The sequence below is a fragment of the Pseudophryne corroboree genome, chromosome 3 (assembly GCF_028390025.1).
Source record: "Pseudophryne corroboree isolate aPseCor3 chromosome 3, aPseCor3.hap2, whole genome shotgun sequence".
NCBI lineage: Eukaryota > Metazoa > Chordata > Amphibia > Anura > Myobatrachidae > Pseudophryne > Pseudophryne corroboree.
Window position 1 is genome coordinate 688,004,232 of NC_086446.1, and position 16,478 is coordinate 688,020,709.

General features: G+C 44.8%; 1 protein-coding gene across 3 annotated transcripts in view; it reads right to left on the bottom strand.

Moving 5' to 3' along the window:
• Positions 1-16,478, bottom strand: part of CFAP46 (cilia and flagella associated protein 46) — a 798,890-nt gene that overhangs the window by 169,261 nt on the left and 613,151 nt on the right. For all 3 annotated transcript variants that reach the window (XM_063962013.1, XM_063962014.1, XM_063962012.1), the window contains exons 35-39: positions 15,842-15,932; positions 14,212-14,355; positions 5,502-5,702; positions 4,097-4,203; positions 2,067-2,249 (exon numbers count right to left, since the gene is read on the bottom strand). In XM_063962013.1, the coding sequence (XP_063818083.1) occupies positions 2,067-2,249; positions 4,097-4,203; positions 5,502-5,702; positions 14,212-14,355; positions 15,842-15,932 (726 nt within the window). The remainder of the gene's footprint in view (positions 1-2,066; positions 2,250-4,096; positions 4,204-5,501; positions 5,703-14,211; positions 14,356-15,841; positions 15,933-16,478) is intronic.

Consider the following 16,478-nt stretch of genomic DNA (forward strand, 5'->3'; position numbering starts at 1 on the left):
ATATGTAAAACATCTTTTATTGCAATAATCATGCACTGAATACTTTTTGTCACCCTGGGGTGCAATCTTGCTTCATCATAGTCGACACTGGAATCAGAGTCCGTGTCGGTATCTGTGTCCCCTATTTGTGAGAAGGGACGTTTCTGAGACCCCGACGGGTCCTGTGAGTCGGTGCCATCCGTAGATTGAACACCTGTCGACACCCTGGACTCTGCTTTGTCCAGCCTATTATGTAGTGAAGCTACACTTGCATTTAACATACTGTATGCCACATATCCATCCAACCCTGAGTCGGCACCGCCGACTGTGACACACCACTCATCTGTTCCACCTCCTCTTTGGATAAGCCTTCCGCTTCAGACATGCCGACACACACGTACCGACACCCCACACACACTGGGATATAACTATAAGGGGACAATTCCCTAAAGAAGGCCCTTTGGAGTGACAGAGAGAGAGTATGCCAGCACACACCAGCGCCAAACTGACCCAGGAAAACCCAGACAGCGCTTTTATATATATATAAAATTGATTTCCCCCACTCACTGCGCCAATTATGTGCCCCCCTCTCTTTTTTCAGCCCTCTGAGCTCTTCAGCAGGGGAGAGTCCGGGGAGCCAGCGTTCTCTGCAGTTCTGTGGAGAAAATGGCGCTGAGGGATCAAGCTCCATCCCCTCCAGCGGCGGGCTTCGGTCCCGTTCTGTATCTGAAAATAATGGCGGGGAATTGTTTATTTACTGCCTCAGCAGCCTAATAACATCCTTTTGTGCCAAAACGAGGTTTATTGCTGCCCAGGGCGCCCCCCTGCGCCCTGCACCCATCAGTGCCATGTGTGTGTGTGTTATGTGGGAGCAATGGCGCGCAGCTTTTTACTGCTGCACGCTTACCTCAGGAAGATCTGAAGTCTTCTGCCGCCTTCTTTCTTTTCTAATACTCACCCGGCTTCTTTTTTCCGGCATCTGTGAGGAGGATGGCGGCGTGGCTCCGGGACGAACCCCAGGGTGAGACCTGTGTTCCGACTCCCTCTGAAGCTAATGGTGTCCAGTAGCCTAAGAAGCAGAGCCCTTAAACTCTTAAGAAGTGGGTCTGCTTCTCTCCCCTCAGTCCCACGATGCAGGGAGTCTGTTGCCAGCAGAGCTCCCTGAAAATAAAAAAACCTAACAAAATTCTTTTCACAGAAAACTCAGGAAAGCTCCCTGTAATGCACCCAGTCTCCTCTGGGCACAAGATCTAACTGAGGTCTGGAGGAGGGGCATAGAGGGAGGAGCCAGTGCACACCATACTAGAAAGTTCTTTTAGGTGCCCATGTCTCCTGCGGAGCCCGTCTATACCCCATGGTCTTTACGGAGTCCCCAGCATCCTCTAGGACGTAAGAGAAACGTATTATACCCCTGGTGGTCTAGTGGAGGAATGCAAGCGACATGGACTCCGCCATCAGTGCCTCTAGTGGTCTCCCTCACTAGAGGCTAAATGACGCTGTGCACTATAGCACAAGTGATTCCCAATCCCCTGTACGTCCACCTGCGGCCTGGGTCCAGAAGGAGCTGTTTGCTAGAAAGATACAGCTGGCGCCCGCCGAGATTACTGACCCAGTCATTAGTGACGCAGCTCCGGCAGGGGTTGCTGGAGCAATAGTGCAGGCGCCCTGTGGGATGTCCCCACTACTTACTCTGACAATCAAATAACTAAAAAGTAAAGAAAATCATAAAAGAAAGCTTGGACAGCAGCAGCAGCAGCTCCCCTGCCTAAAGGTGCATCCGACTCCTGCTGGCACCAAACAAAAACTGGATGGCCTGGGGCTGGGGTATATACAGCAGGAGTGCATCCTGGGACCTGAAAGTTTAACTGTTTGGTGCTCAGTTCTCCTCATGGTAAATCCTGTGGAGCCTATGGACCATGAAGAGGAAAATTTGTTTCTGAGTTTTCAAAGGACAACTTCAGGCACAAATCCTACTTCCATTAAATTGTAATACCAATAGGCAACATAACTTTTGAGTGACGTTAGTGTTTAGGATATCACTACCTTTGTACTGTATACTTGTATATACTGTAAAATAAGGGAATTACCAAAGAATACTTGAGTGCTCCATCATGAATTCGGCTCTGTAATTCTTGTGTCCATACTGGAGAAGATCAGCTTCGGTTTGATTCATCTTGTCACATATATCTAGCAGCAACACAATTATCTGAGAAGACGCAGTACCGCTGCGCATCTGGGCTTTGGCATTTTCTAAAAGAATTGCAAATTTCCTGAAAAAATCAGAGTATTTTATTATTACTGAGAGCTTCTCCGAAAGGTGCTGAAGATCAAAATAAAACATACTGTATCAGTATCCGTTTCTGAGACCATACTGTACAGCTTTTTTTTTTTTTAATTCCTAAAAAAAATTTTTACATTTATTTTGCAGGATCTAAAGAACAGCTCTATACCCGTACTCTGTCGGGAAATTACTGTTTAACATTTACATTTGTAATCATTATGTTATGTTATTACCTGTCCTAAACTGAAAAACAAATAAAAGAAAATGCAATTACACAAGAAGTATGTATGTGGTCTGGTTCTCTTTATGGGGCACATGTAGAGTCAACACAAACACAATTTATAGGGGTTTTCCTTAGAGAGGCAGGACAGAGGTTGGAGGGGGTGTATAAGCGTGGGAAAGTACAGTGCGTGAACGTTCATGCATATACACGTTCATGCATATACACTTTTGGCAGGTGTGGCATATTTTGCCAACATGAGAATGTTAACATGATTGCAATGTCGTCATGCAGCATGTCGACACTGATCACTATAAACATTCATTTTATTGACACTGATGAAATCTCGACATTAATAGAGTGTCAACAAAACGTCCCTGGTGGTCTAGTGCTGACTTACCTCGTACAGTGGCTCCTGCAGTGACTTACTTTGTACAATGGGTCCGAGTGCAGACTTCCTCCTTCTGCAGCAGAACCCTGGAAGTGATGTCGTGATCTATGACTGCTGACATCACTTCCGAAATCACGCCCCAGGATGCCTTGTGAGTGACATTCCGGGGTGCATGCATCGGAACTTAGCGTGCGAGGAGAGGAAAATAGTTCTCCACCCAGCACAAATATGCTGATGTATGCAGAGATGTGCAGAGATCAGCAGTAGCATGGGGGACTCACGATCAATCCCCCCTACCCCACTGTCTGCAAAAAGGTTAGGGGAAAGGGCTATAACAGGGGAGTGGGGGTGCTGTAAATGGGGGTGTCATGTGACACTAGGGGCCTACAGTATGCAGCCCCATTAAAAAATGCTTTTGGGTGGGAGATAGACATTAACAGTAATGTAAAAACAACACATAGTGAAACATGGGGAGAAGGGGTACTTAACTGGGGCCCATCGACACTGGGGGTGAGGGTGGGGGCACTTCCACAGGATCTGTTACCACAAGTGGTGTGGGGGATGACAATTCAGGGGATCCTATGCCAATAGGGGGAATATTTCTGATGGGGGGGTGTGAAGTAAATTACTGTACAATGGGGACCTATGGACACAGAGTTGGGAGGTGGGGTGCAAGACACCCCTAGTTTTATATATATATATATATATATATATATATATATATAAAATATTTAAGTATATCTTTCAAAATACAGTATCTTTTAAAAATTTTGTTTGAACTTTGATCGATAACTACAGATGGAGCCACGCTCAGTGTGACTAGGCGATGCCTAGCCCCGTGGGGAGCGCACAAAGACGCTCTCCCATTCTAGTGAATGGGGCGTGTCTCAGGCACGGGCCCGCGCGCCTGCCCGGACGGAGACGCTCTCTGTGTTAGGCGCGCCCCACATTTTTTTAGTTCTGAAAAAATTCTGATTTTGTAGCAATGTTTTGATTATGCGTTACTTTTGTTTTACACTTCAATAGAAAAATTACAACTATAATCTGATTGGTTGCTGGGGCAAGATAGCGTTTTTCCTTTATACAATTGCACTACAAAAATGACAACTAGAATCTGATTGGTTACTTGGGCAAGATAACATTTTTCCTTTACACCAATGCCCATAAATGTACCTCACAGTGACATATATCAGGAAAAAAAATAAAGACACATACTGAAACCTACCTGGCATTTAACTTAGCTATGAGAAACACATATTCAGATTCTCTGTTTGATTCTTTTTGAATCATGGTTTTCAAAATATCTACAGTGATTTCCAAAATGTTGTATGCCTGGAAAAGAGGTTGTTGAGATTGTCATTAAGTTTTTTTTATGCTTAAACAAGACAACACTCGGATATAACTTTGAAGTATAGTCTTAAGAAAGATCAAACATGTTACATAATTCAGGGTGGAAGGCGGCTTACAGTAGTACTTTATTCACAGACTAAAAGTCCTCTATATTTAACAGCAACATGACCCCTGTAGGCTATGAAGAATCTACACAAGACACTTCCTCCGGGCTCTGGGGTTGTGTTATGTCTCTAACCATAGATAGGTTGTTTGTTTTTCTGATTATTAGTTTGAATTGGAATATGGGATATAATTTATTTATTTATTTATTTATTAACAGTTTCTTATATAGTGCAGCAAATTCCGTTGCACTTTACAATTGGATACAACAACGATAAAACAAAACTGGGTAATGACAAACAGTCATAGAGGTAGGAAGGTCCTGCTCAGAAGCTTACAATCTATAGGGAAATGAGCACTGATACACACGGATGATAGGTGTTATCTATTGCATGATTGCCCACCGGATTGCAAAGGTTCTTGGTGGGCTGTATGATATGGTCACCCAGCAATGTTGGCCTGGGGTCAGGAGGGAGGGAAAGTAAAGAAAGATAAATTATGTGAGGATATGTGTGGACTGTACAGAGGTGGTGTAATTGCATAGAAAAGCTTATGAAGGTTATGCGGGTGGTTCCGGAATTTGATAAGAGAGCCTGAAGAGGTGAATTTGCAGGGAACTCTTGAAGGCAAGACTAGAGGAGAGTCTTATTGTGCGTGAGAAGGCATTCCACAGAGTAGGTGTAGCCTGAAGAAAGTCCTGCCATCGTAATTGAGAGCAAATAATGAGTGTGAATGAGAGACTTAGATCTTGTGAAGAGCGAAGAGGTTGGGTTGGGAGATAATTTGAGATAAGCGAAGAAATGTAAATTGGTGTAGTACGGTTAGGTTGTGTGTGAGTGAAAGTATTTTATACTGAATACGGTAGAATACAGGTAACCAATGGAGGGAATGACAGAGTAGATCAGCACGTCTTGCTAGAAAGATTAGCCTTGCAGCTGCATTCTGAACATACTGTAGTGGTAAGAGTCTTTTTTTGTTAAGACCACTAAGAAGACTAGTGCAATAATCAGTGCGGGAGATAATGAGAGCATGGATTAGAGCTTTTGCTGTGTCTTGTGTAAGGTATGGTTGTATTTTCTTCCTTATTTAAGAAAAAATGTGTTCCGCATTCATTGATCATTATAAACCCAGTTTAGTAAATTAGAGTGAGCAGAAGAAATGATTTCTCTGATCCTTACCTTTTTCTGTCTGCCTTCCTTATTCTCACCTAAAACAGCGTCAGTCAGAGCCATGGTGGTTTTATACCAAAACTCTGCATCTCTTTCTAGACCTTTGCCTTCCAGCAGCAAGGACTTTGCTTGTCCATGGTTATTCTCACTGTTGGCCAGCACCGATAACAGGTACAAACATTTTAACAGGTAATGTTGATCACCAATATCCTGCAAGTAACATGAAAGTTAAAAATAGTTTTTTCATTATTATTATTTCACTACTGAAATTCTAAAAAAATAAACTAAAATAAAAAGAAATAGTTGATGCTCAGTAATAGTGCTGTGATATGTAGTGTCCTCCGCATGTGAAATACAGATGTGTTCTCATACAGTATTGCTGCAGCCGTGCCAAACATCAATTCTCAGTGAGGTCCTGTGTGACTTGACTTGCGCTGAGCATCTTTGTCATGCAAATGTGCATCTTAGTCGCACTGTGATGGGACAAAACCGCATCACGAGAATGCTGCGGCAGCAGTTTTTCCCCCCGTTGTTCTTTATATACAGATTGTGACTCAGACGTACACAGAAGTACAAGTGTCGCACATCAAATGAATCAGTGCAGTCTCAGGTAGCAGTATTGACGCATGCACTGTGATTAAGATGCAAAAGAGACATTATACCGCTTGGCGTCACTCGCACCAGACGTCTCACGCCTGTTGCCGTATTAGGGCGAGGTGTATGAGGACACATCTTTACTTTTAGACCATTTAACAAATGTAGCAGTATAAGAGAAGTGTACTGTAGGTTATGGCAGAGATTATTCATATCTGTAAAATATAGCATAATAATGATAAAACATTTCCTAATCTGGAAATCCTTAAAGAGTTTGGAAACTCCAGGCTGAATCCCAATATTTCCCAGGACTGGGGCATATCTAGCTAAGAAAGGCTGAGGAGTGTGTCTCGGGTTAGTATGTAAGCTATCACATGAAGGTAACATACAATCCTGAGGATCCCTTGCAACTGGAGAGCCACCCAGCCAATTGAGGGTTTCCATTCTACTCCAACCATTCCTGATAATACAGCTCATATATGTAACAACGAGTTGTGTGTGGGAGCTTTGGGGGTCATTCCGAGTTGTTCGCTCGCAAGCTGCTTTTAGCAGCTTTGCACACGCTAAGCCGCCGCCTACTGGGAGTGAATCTTAGCTTATCAAAATTGCGAACGAAAGATTAGCAGAATTGCGAATAGACACTTCTTAGCAGTTTCTGAGTAGCTCCAAACTTACTCGGCATCTGCGATCAGTTCAGTGCTTGTCGTTCCTGGTTTGACGTCACAAACACACCCAGCGTTCGCCCAGACACTCCTCCGTTTCTCCAGCCACTCCCGCGTTTTTCCCAGAAACGGTAGCGTTTTTTCGCACCCACCCATAAAACGGCCAGTTTCCGCCCAGAAACACCCACTTCCTGTCAATCACATTACGAGCACCAGAACGAAGAAAAAAACTTGTAATGCCGTGAGTAAAAATCCTAACTGCATAGCAAATTTACTTGGCGCAGTCGCACTGCGGACATTGCGCATGCGCATTAGCAACTATTCGCTCCGTTGCGACAGAAAAATAACGAGCGAACAACTCGGAATGACCCCCTTTATTTTATACAGAGAATGGTTTATCACCTAAATATTCCTGCATGCATTACACAGGAATGAAAAATCCCTACTCTGTGTAGCTGATGTTTAGATTCTTATGCATGGATGTAATGGCGGCCGAGTTTGCAGAAATGAGCGACTTTTACGGACATAAACGCAAAAGTCGGACATTTTGCAAAGTCAGCCAATGTATTAGTGGCCGAATACATGAAAACGCGGCCACTTTCAGCTCTAAAGAAGAGCGGACGAGAAAAAGGTCGGATCCAGATGTTTTGTCCATGTTAAACATACAACTCAGACAATGTAATGGCGTTCCGAGTTTGGAAATTGCACACAAAACAGCTCTACAAAGTTGGACATAAATAGACCTGTTTTATTGGGCGAGTTACAAGTACACAATTACCGCACATTTACAACAAAACAAACATTTTTTTTTATTATTTCTAACCTTAAGAACAAACAAAGAAAACTTTGAGCTCTCAAAATAGTCTGTGTAGTGCACATGTCATTTTTGCACATTTTTCCCCGGAAAATGCATCCGCCAGAAGGCACAAGCTGTTTATGCTGATTTAAAAGATATATGGGATGGCTATATTCTATGTGTAATTGCGAATGTATCAGCATACCAAATTATGTTACAGTGTTTGGTTGGAAAACACTGTAGTATAACCAGCTGCTTGTGCGCTCTGGAGGACTGGGGTTTATTTAGTGCATATGTTGCTTTAATCACGGGACTTTTGGGTGCCAATGGGTGATGTTCTATCACTGTGCAACTGTAAAAAATAAGAATTTACTTACCGATAATTCTATTTCTCATAGTCCGTAGTGGATGCTGGGGACTCCGTAAGGACCATGGGGAATAGCGGCTCCGCAGGAGACTGGGCACATCTAAAGAAAGCTTTAGGACTATCTGGTGTGCACTGGCTCCTCCCCCTATGACCCTCCTCCAAGCCTCAGTTAGGATACTGTGCCCGGACGAGCGTACACAATAAGGAAGGATTTTGAATCCCGGGTAAGACTCATACCAGCCACACCAATCACACCGTATAACCTGTGATCTGAACCCAGTTAACAGCATGATAACAGAGGAGCCTCTGAAAGATGGCTCACAACAATAATAACCCGATTTTTGTAACAATAACTATGTACAAGTATTGCAGACAATCCGCACTTGGGATGGGCGCCCAGCATCCACTACGGACTATGAGAAATAGAATTATCGGTAAGTAAATTCTTATTTTCTCTAACGTCCTAAGTGGATGCTGGGGACTCCGTAAGGACCATGGGGATTATACCAAAGCTCCCAAACGGGCGGGAGAGTGCGGATGACTCTGCAGCACCAAATGAGAGAACTCCAGGTCCTCCTCAGCCAGGATATCAATTTTGTCGAATTTTACAAACGTATTTGCTCCTGACCAAGTAGCTGCTCGGCAAAGTTGGAAAGCCGAGACCCCTCGGGCAGCCGCCCAAGATGAGCCCACCTTCCTTGTGGAGTGGGCATTTACAGATTTTTGGCTGTGGCAGGCCTGCCACAGAATGTGCAAGCTGAATTGTACTACAAATCCAACGAGCAATAGTCTGCTTAGAAGCAGGAGCACCCAGCTTGTTGGGTGCATACAGGATAAACAGCGAGTCAGATTTCCTGACTCCAGCCCTCCTGGAAACATATATTTTCAGGGCCCTGACAACGTCTAGCAACTTGGAGTCCTCCAAGTCCCTAGTAGCCGCAGGCACCACAAATAGGTTGGTTCAGGTGAAACGCTGAAACCACCTTAGGGAGAAACTGAGGACGAGTCCTCAATTCCGCCCTGTCCGAATGGAACATCAGATAAGGGCTATTTCAGGATAAAGCCGCCAATTCTGACACGCGCCTGGCCCAGGCCAGGGCCAACAGCATGACCACTTTCCATGTGAGATATTTTAACTCCACAGATTTAAGTGGTTCAAACCAATGTGACTTTTGGAACCCAAAACTACATTGAGATCCCAAAGTGCCACTGGAGGCACAAAAGGAGGCTGTATATGCAGTACCCCTTTTACAAACGTCTGAACTTCAGGGACTGAAGCTAGTTCTTTTTGGAAGAAAATTGACAGGGCCGAAATTTGAACCTTAATGGACCCCAATTTCAGGCCCATAGACACTCCTGTTTGCAGGAAATGTAGGAATCGACCCAGTTGAATTTCCACCGTCGGGCCTTACTGGCCTCGCACCACGCAACATATTTTCGCCAATTGCGGTGATAATGTTTTTGCGGTTACATCCTTCCTGGCTTTGATCAGGATAGGGATGACTTAATCCGGAATGTCTTTTTTCCTTCAGGATCCGGCGTTCAACCGCCATGCCGTCAAACGCAGCCGCGGTAAGTCTTGGAACAGACAGGGTCCTTGCTGGAGCAGGTCCCTTCTTAGAGGTAGAGGCCACGGATCCTCCGTGAGCATCTCCTGAAGTTCCGGTTACCAAGTCCTTCTTGGCCCATCCGGAGCCACGAATATAGTGCTTACTCCTCTCCATCTTATCAATCTCAGTACCTTGGGTATGAGAGGCAGAGGAGGGAACACATACCCTGACTGGTACACCCACGGTGTTACCAGAGCGTCTACAGCTATTGCCTGAGGGTCCCTGGACCTGGCGCAATACCTGTCGAGTTTTTCCCAACGGTTTATAATCATGTGGAAGACTTCTGGGTGAAGTCCCCACTCTCCCGGGTGGAGGTCGTGCTGAGGAAGTCTGCTTCCCAGTTGTCCACTCCCGGAATGAATACTGCTGACAGTGCTATCACATGATTTTCCGCCCAGCGAAGAATCCTTGCAGCTTCTGCCATTGCCCTCCTGCTTCTTGTGCCACCCTGTCTGTTTACGTGGGTGACTGCCGTGATGTTGTCCGACTGGATCAACACCGGCTGACCTTGAAGCAGAGGTCTTGCTAAGCTTAGAGCATTGTAAATGTCCCTTAGCTTCAGGATATTTATGTGAAGTGATGTCTCCAGGCTTGACCATAAGTCCTGGATATTCCTTCCCTGTGTGACTGCTCCCCAGCCTCGCAGGCTGGCATCCGTGGTTACCAGGACCCAGTCCTGAATGCCGAATCTGCGGCCCTCTAGAAGATGAGCACTCTGCAACCACCACAGGAGGGACCCCTTGTCCTTGGTGACAGGGTTATCCGCTGATGCATCTGAAGATGCGACACGGACCATTTGTCCAGCAGGTCCCACTGGAAAGTTCTTGCGTGGAATCTGCCGAATGGGATTGCTTCGTAGGAAGCCACCATTTTACCCAGAACCCTTGTGCATTGATGCACTGAGACTTGGCTCGGTTTTAGGAGGTTCCTGACTAGCTCGGATAACTCCCTGGCTTTCTTCTCCGGGAGAAACACCTTTTTTTTTTTTTTGGACTGTGTCCAGGATCATCCCTAGGAACAGAAGACAAGTCGTCGGAACCAGCTACGATTTTGGAATATTGAGAATCCAACCGTGCTGCAGCAACACTACCTGAGATAGTGCTACACCGACCTCCAACTGTTCCCTGGATCTTACCCTTATCAGGGAATTGTCCAAGTAAGGGATAACTAAAATTCCCTTCCTTTGAAGGAATATCATCATTTCGGCCATTACCTTGGTAAAGACCCGCGGTGCCGTGGACCATCCATACGGCAGCGTCTGAACTGATAGTGACAGTTCTGTACCATAAACCTGAGGTACCCTTGGTGAGAAGGGTAAATTTTGACATGAAGGTAAGCATCCCTGATGTTCCGAGACATCATGTAGTCCCCTTCTTCCAGGTTCGCAATCACTGCTCTGAGTGACTCAATCTTGAATTTGAACCTCTGTATGTAAGTGTTCAAAGATTTTAGATTTAGAATCGGTCTCACCGAGCCGTCCGGCTTCGGTACCACAACAGTGTGGAATAATACCCCGTTCCCTGTTGCAGGAGGGGTATCTTGATTATCACCTGCTGGGAATACAGCTTGTGAATGGCTTCCAAAACTGTCTCCCTGTCAGAAGGAGACATCGGTAAAGCCGACTTTAGGAAACGGCGAGGGGGAGACGTCTCGAATTCTAATTTGTACCCCTGAGATATCACCTGAAGGATCCAGGGGTCTACTTGCGAGTGAGCCCACTGCGCGCTGAAATTCATTGAGACGGGCCCCTCACCGTGCCTGATTCTGCTTGTAAAGCCCCAGCGTATACTGAGGGCTTGGCAGAGGCGGGAGAGGGTTTCTGTTCCTGGGAACTGGCTGATTTCTGCAGCCTTTTTCCTCTCCCTCTGTCACGGGGCAGAAATGAGGAACCTTTTGCCCGCTTATCCACGAAAAGACTGCGCCTGATACTACGGCGTCTTCTCATGTTGAGAGGCGACCTGGGGTACAAACGTGGATTTCCCAGCTGTTGCCGTGGCCACCAGGTCTGAAAGACCGACCCCAAATAACTCCTCCCCTTAATAAGGCAATACTTCCAAATGCCGTTTTGAATACGCATCACCTGACCACTGACGTGTCCATAACCCTCTACTGGTAGAAATGGACAACGCACTTAGACTTGATGCCAGTCGGCAAATATTCCGCTGTGCATCACGCATATATAGAAATGCATCTTTCAAATGCTCTATAGGCAAAAATATACTGTCCCTATCTAGGGTATCAATATTTTCAGTCAGGGAATCCGACCACGCCAACCCAGCACTGCACATCCAGGCTGAGGCGATTGCTGGTCGCAGTATAACACCAGTATGTGTGTAAATACATTTTAGGATACGCTCCTGCTTTCTATCAGCAGGATCCTTAAGGGCGGCCATCTCAGGAGAGGATAGAGCCCTTACAAGCGTGTGAGCGCTTTATCCACCCTAGGGGGTGTTTCCCAACGCACCCTAACCTCTGGCGGGAAAGGATATAATGCCAATAACATTTTAGAAATTATCAGTTGTTATCGGGGGAAAACCACGCATCACCACACACCTCATTTAATTTCTCAGATTCAGGAAAACTACAGGTAGTTTTTCCTCACCGAACATAATACCCCTTTTTGGTGGTACTCGTATTATCAGAAATGTGTAAAACATTTTTTTTTATTGCCTCAATCATGTAACGTGTGGCCCTACTGGAAGTCACATTTGTCTCTTCACCGTCGACACTGGAGTCAGTATCCGTGTCGGCGTCTATATCTGCCATCTGAGGTAACGGGCGCTTTAGAGCCCCTGACGGCCTATGAGACGTCTGGACAGGCACAAGCTGAGTAGCCGGCTGTCTCATGTCAACCACTGTCTTTTATACAGAGCTGACACTGTCACGTAATTTCCTCCAACAGTTCATCCACTCAGGTGTCGACCCCCTAGGGGGTGACATCACTATTACAGGCAATCTGCTCCGTCTCCACATCATTTTTCTCCTCATACATGTCGACACAAAAGTACCGACATACAGCACACACACAGGGAATGCTCTGATAGAGGACAGGACCCCACTAGCCCTTTGGGGAGACAGAGGGAGAGTTTGCCAGCACACACCAGAGCGCTATATATATACAGGGATAACCTTATATAAGTGTTTTTCCCCTTATAGCTGCTGTATAGTTAATACTGCGCCTAATTTGTGCCCCCCTCTCTTTTTTAACCCTTTCTGTAGTGTAGTGACTGCAGGGGAGAGCCAGGGAGCTTCCCTCCAACGGAGCTGTGAGGGAAAATGGCGCCAGTGTGCTGAGGAGATAGGCTCCGCCCCCTTATCGGCGGCCTTATCTCCCGTTTTTTTATGTATTTTGGCAGGGGTTAAATGCATCCATATAGCCCAGGAGCTATATGTGATGCATTTTTTTGCCATCCAAGGTGTTTATTATTGCGTCTCAGGGCGCCCCCCCCAGCGCCCTGCACCCTCAGTGACCGGAGTGTGAAGTGTGCTGAGAGCAATGGCGCACAGCTGCAGTGCTGTGCGCTACCTTGTTGAAGACAGGACGTCTTCTGCCGCCGATTTTCCGGACCTCTTCTGCCTTCTGGCTCTGTAAGGGGGCCGGCGGCGCGGCTCTGGGACCCATCCAAGCTGGGCCTGTGATCGTCCCTCTGGAGCTAATGTCCAGTAGCCTAAGAAGCCCAATCCACTCTGCACGCAGGTGAGTTCGCTTCTTCTCCCCTTAGTCCCTCGATGCAGTGAGCCTGTTGCCAGCAGGTCTCACTGAAAATAAAAAACCTAAACTAAAACTTTCACTAAGAAGCTCAGGAGAGCCCCTAGTGTGCACCCTTCTCGTTCGGGCACAGAGATCTAACTGAGGCTTGGAGGAGGGTCATAGGGGGAGGAGCCAGTGCACACCAGATAGTCCTAAAGCTTTCTTTAGATGTGCCCAGTCTCCTGCAGAGCCGCTATTCCCCATGGTCCTTACGGAGTCCCCAGCATCCACTTAGGACGTTAGAGAAATAACAGATGCTTTCCGGTTGGTCGGAAAAAACAGGACGCTTCCTGATCTAAAAAAGCCGTCACAAGTTGGATCTGATTTGCATTGTTCACATAAAAGATGCATGCCATTACAATGGCACCATACCAAGAAAAAGTCAGACATTATAATGTCCGAGTTGGTGTATCTTTTTTAGACGTTAAAATCGGCTCCCATTACATCTCAGCCTTAGTGTGGCTATATGATAGCTTAGTCCCTACAACTTTCAATCTGTCTACATTTTACCATGGATGAGTTGTCTCATCTGAAACACTCTGTGCTGCTCTTTACATGTTAAAGCTCTAATTTGTTACAGATTGTGCCATGTCCACCTCCTTACCTATGTCCCCAGTTTTGAAGAATGAAAGCAAAAGGCGCTTTTGCCCTGGTGGGATGAACTCTAAACAATACTTGTATACATAAAAGTACATGTCATATAATAATTTTTGTTTTAGACTCACTCATAGGGGGATATCCAATTAGCCCCTTTTTTTACCGGGGCTAATTGTCCCGCTGGGGGCTATCTAATTAACGTCCGTTTTTCGGACCCAATGTTTTAATGGGGACAATTGGATATCCCCCATAGTGTTATTCTCCACTTTTCTTCAAAACGTTTTCTTTTAGTTCTCATAAATTCTGTGAAAGCTTTTATGACTTTCCGTAATACAGCCTCACCTGGAGAGACTTATAAGCCTCTGAAATAAGAATCCGAGCTTGCTGAAAAAATCCGAGCTGTATCAGTACATCAGCCTTCTCCAGCCACAGATATGGAAGAGAGAGTCCACTTAATCCTTTGCCATCTGCATGCACACTCAACAGCTAAAGAAAAGAAACGGCTATTAATGAAGCCTACTACTCACGTAAACTTACGGGACGGTACAGTACAGTATGTTTTTGATATTTCAGGAAGTTTGCTACCATCACACAATTTTAATCAGTTGGTTTGCACAAGCCTTCTGGCAAATTCTATTTACTACAGTGTTTTATTTTTCTTTCCTTTTATTTTTTTCACCAAAGTCTTTTGATGTTATAAGAGTTGTTATTTTGGCTTGTGTACTATCAATTGTTCTGTAAATCTGAGACTAAAGTGGCAGAAAAGAGGGTGAGGTCCAAGGGAATGGGTTTGTTGGGTCGACCCTATTTAGGTCGGCCACTATTGGTCCTCAGACAGTAGGTCGACACTTGGAAAAGGTCGACGTGGAAAAAGTTTACATGGAAAAGTGTCGACATGAGTTTTAAAAAAAATGTGGGTGTTGTTTTCTTCGTAAAGTGACCGGGAACCCCAATTAGTGCACCATGTCTGCTCGCCATGCTTCGGGCAGATTACTTTCCCAATCGTAGTCCACGTGGATCGGAAAGTATGAAATTTTTTTTTTAAAAGAGAAAAACGCATGTCAACCTAATGCTCATGTTGACAGCTTCCAGGTGTCGACCTAATGCATGTCGACCAATAGTGATCGACCTATTGAGTGTCGACCTGAGGACCGTATCCCGGTCCAAGAGGCGACATATCCTAAGGCTGCAAGAATGTTAATGCCAATGACAAAGCATGTGGATGTTTAATAATTATTATGTAAACCAATTCAGTAAATGACATTGCTTTTTAAACATTTACTGCTAAATAAAAATGAATGACGTACAGTATGCATGTATTTTTCAAAATGACAATAAATGAACCCAAAATTACCAAAACTATGAGTTATGCGGCTTCCTGTAAACTACAGTAATTTTTACTATTACAGGTTGAGTATCCCATATCCAAATATTCCGAAATACGGAATATTCCGAAATACGGACTTTTTTGAGTGAGAGTGAGATAGTGAAACTTTTATTTTTTGATGGCTCAATATACACAAACTTTGTTTAATACACATAGTTATTAAAAATATTGTATTAAATGACTTTCAGGCTGTGTGTATAAGGTGTATATGAAACATAAATGAATTGTGTGAATGCAGACACACTTTGTTTAATGCACAAAGTTATAAAAAATATTGGCTAAAATGACCTTCAGGCTGTGTGTATAAGGTGTATATAAAACATAAATGCATTCTGTGCTTAGACTTAGGTCCCATCTCCATAATATCTCATTATGGTATGCAATTATTCCAAAATACGGAAAAATCCGATATCCAAAATACCTCTGGTCCCAAGCATTTTGGATAAGGGATACTCAACCTGTACTAATACATGAACCAACGTACCTTCTGTCTTCCAGCTTGATGTTTTGTGTTTGCATACATGAACCAACGTACCTTCTGTCTTCCAGCTTGATGTTTTGTGTTTGCATACATGACCAACGTACCTTCTGTCTTCCAGCTAGATGTTTTGTGTTCAAAGCCAAACTGCCGTCATCTTGTTTTTCATCTTTCATCAATGACATTTCTTGCCTACAGCTATAATCATCATTTAAAAAACATTAGTGAAGAGATAGGCCACTTACCATACCCAGCCACACTCACATACAACTATACTTGCAGATTTAAAATATGGAAGCTCAAGACTTAAAATCAGATGCTAGATGTAGCCAATTTCTTTGCTGGCAGTTTAAGAAAGTATTGCAGATTATGGGGTATATGCAATTAGCGGCGAATCGCGGCAAATTATCGGCCGTTTTTTCAATTCGCCACAATTCGACAGTCTAATTTCAGCAAGTGGGTGCCGAAATTGACCATATGCAATAAAAAACGGATTCGACAGTCCCGCTGCCGAAAAATGCCCGATTTGACGGATTTGTTCCGTTTTTTTAAAAACGTGTAAAAACTGAAAAAAACTCGGAAAAAAAATGGCGTGGGGTCCCCCGTCCAAAGCATAACCAGCCTCGGGCTCTTCGAGCTGGTCCTGGTTCTAAAAATCCGGGGGGAAAATGGACAGGGGATCCCCCGTATTTTTAAAACCAGCACCGGGCTCTGCGCCTGGTGCTGGTGCAAAAAATACGGGGG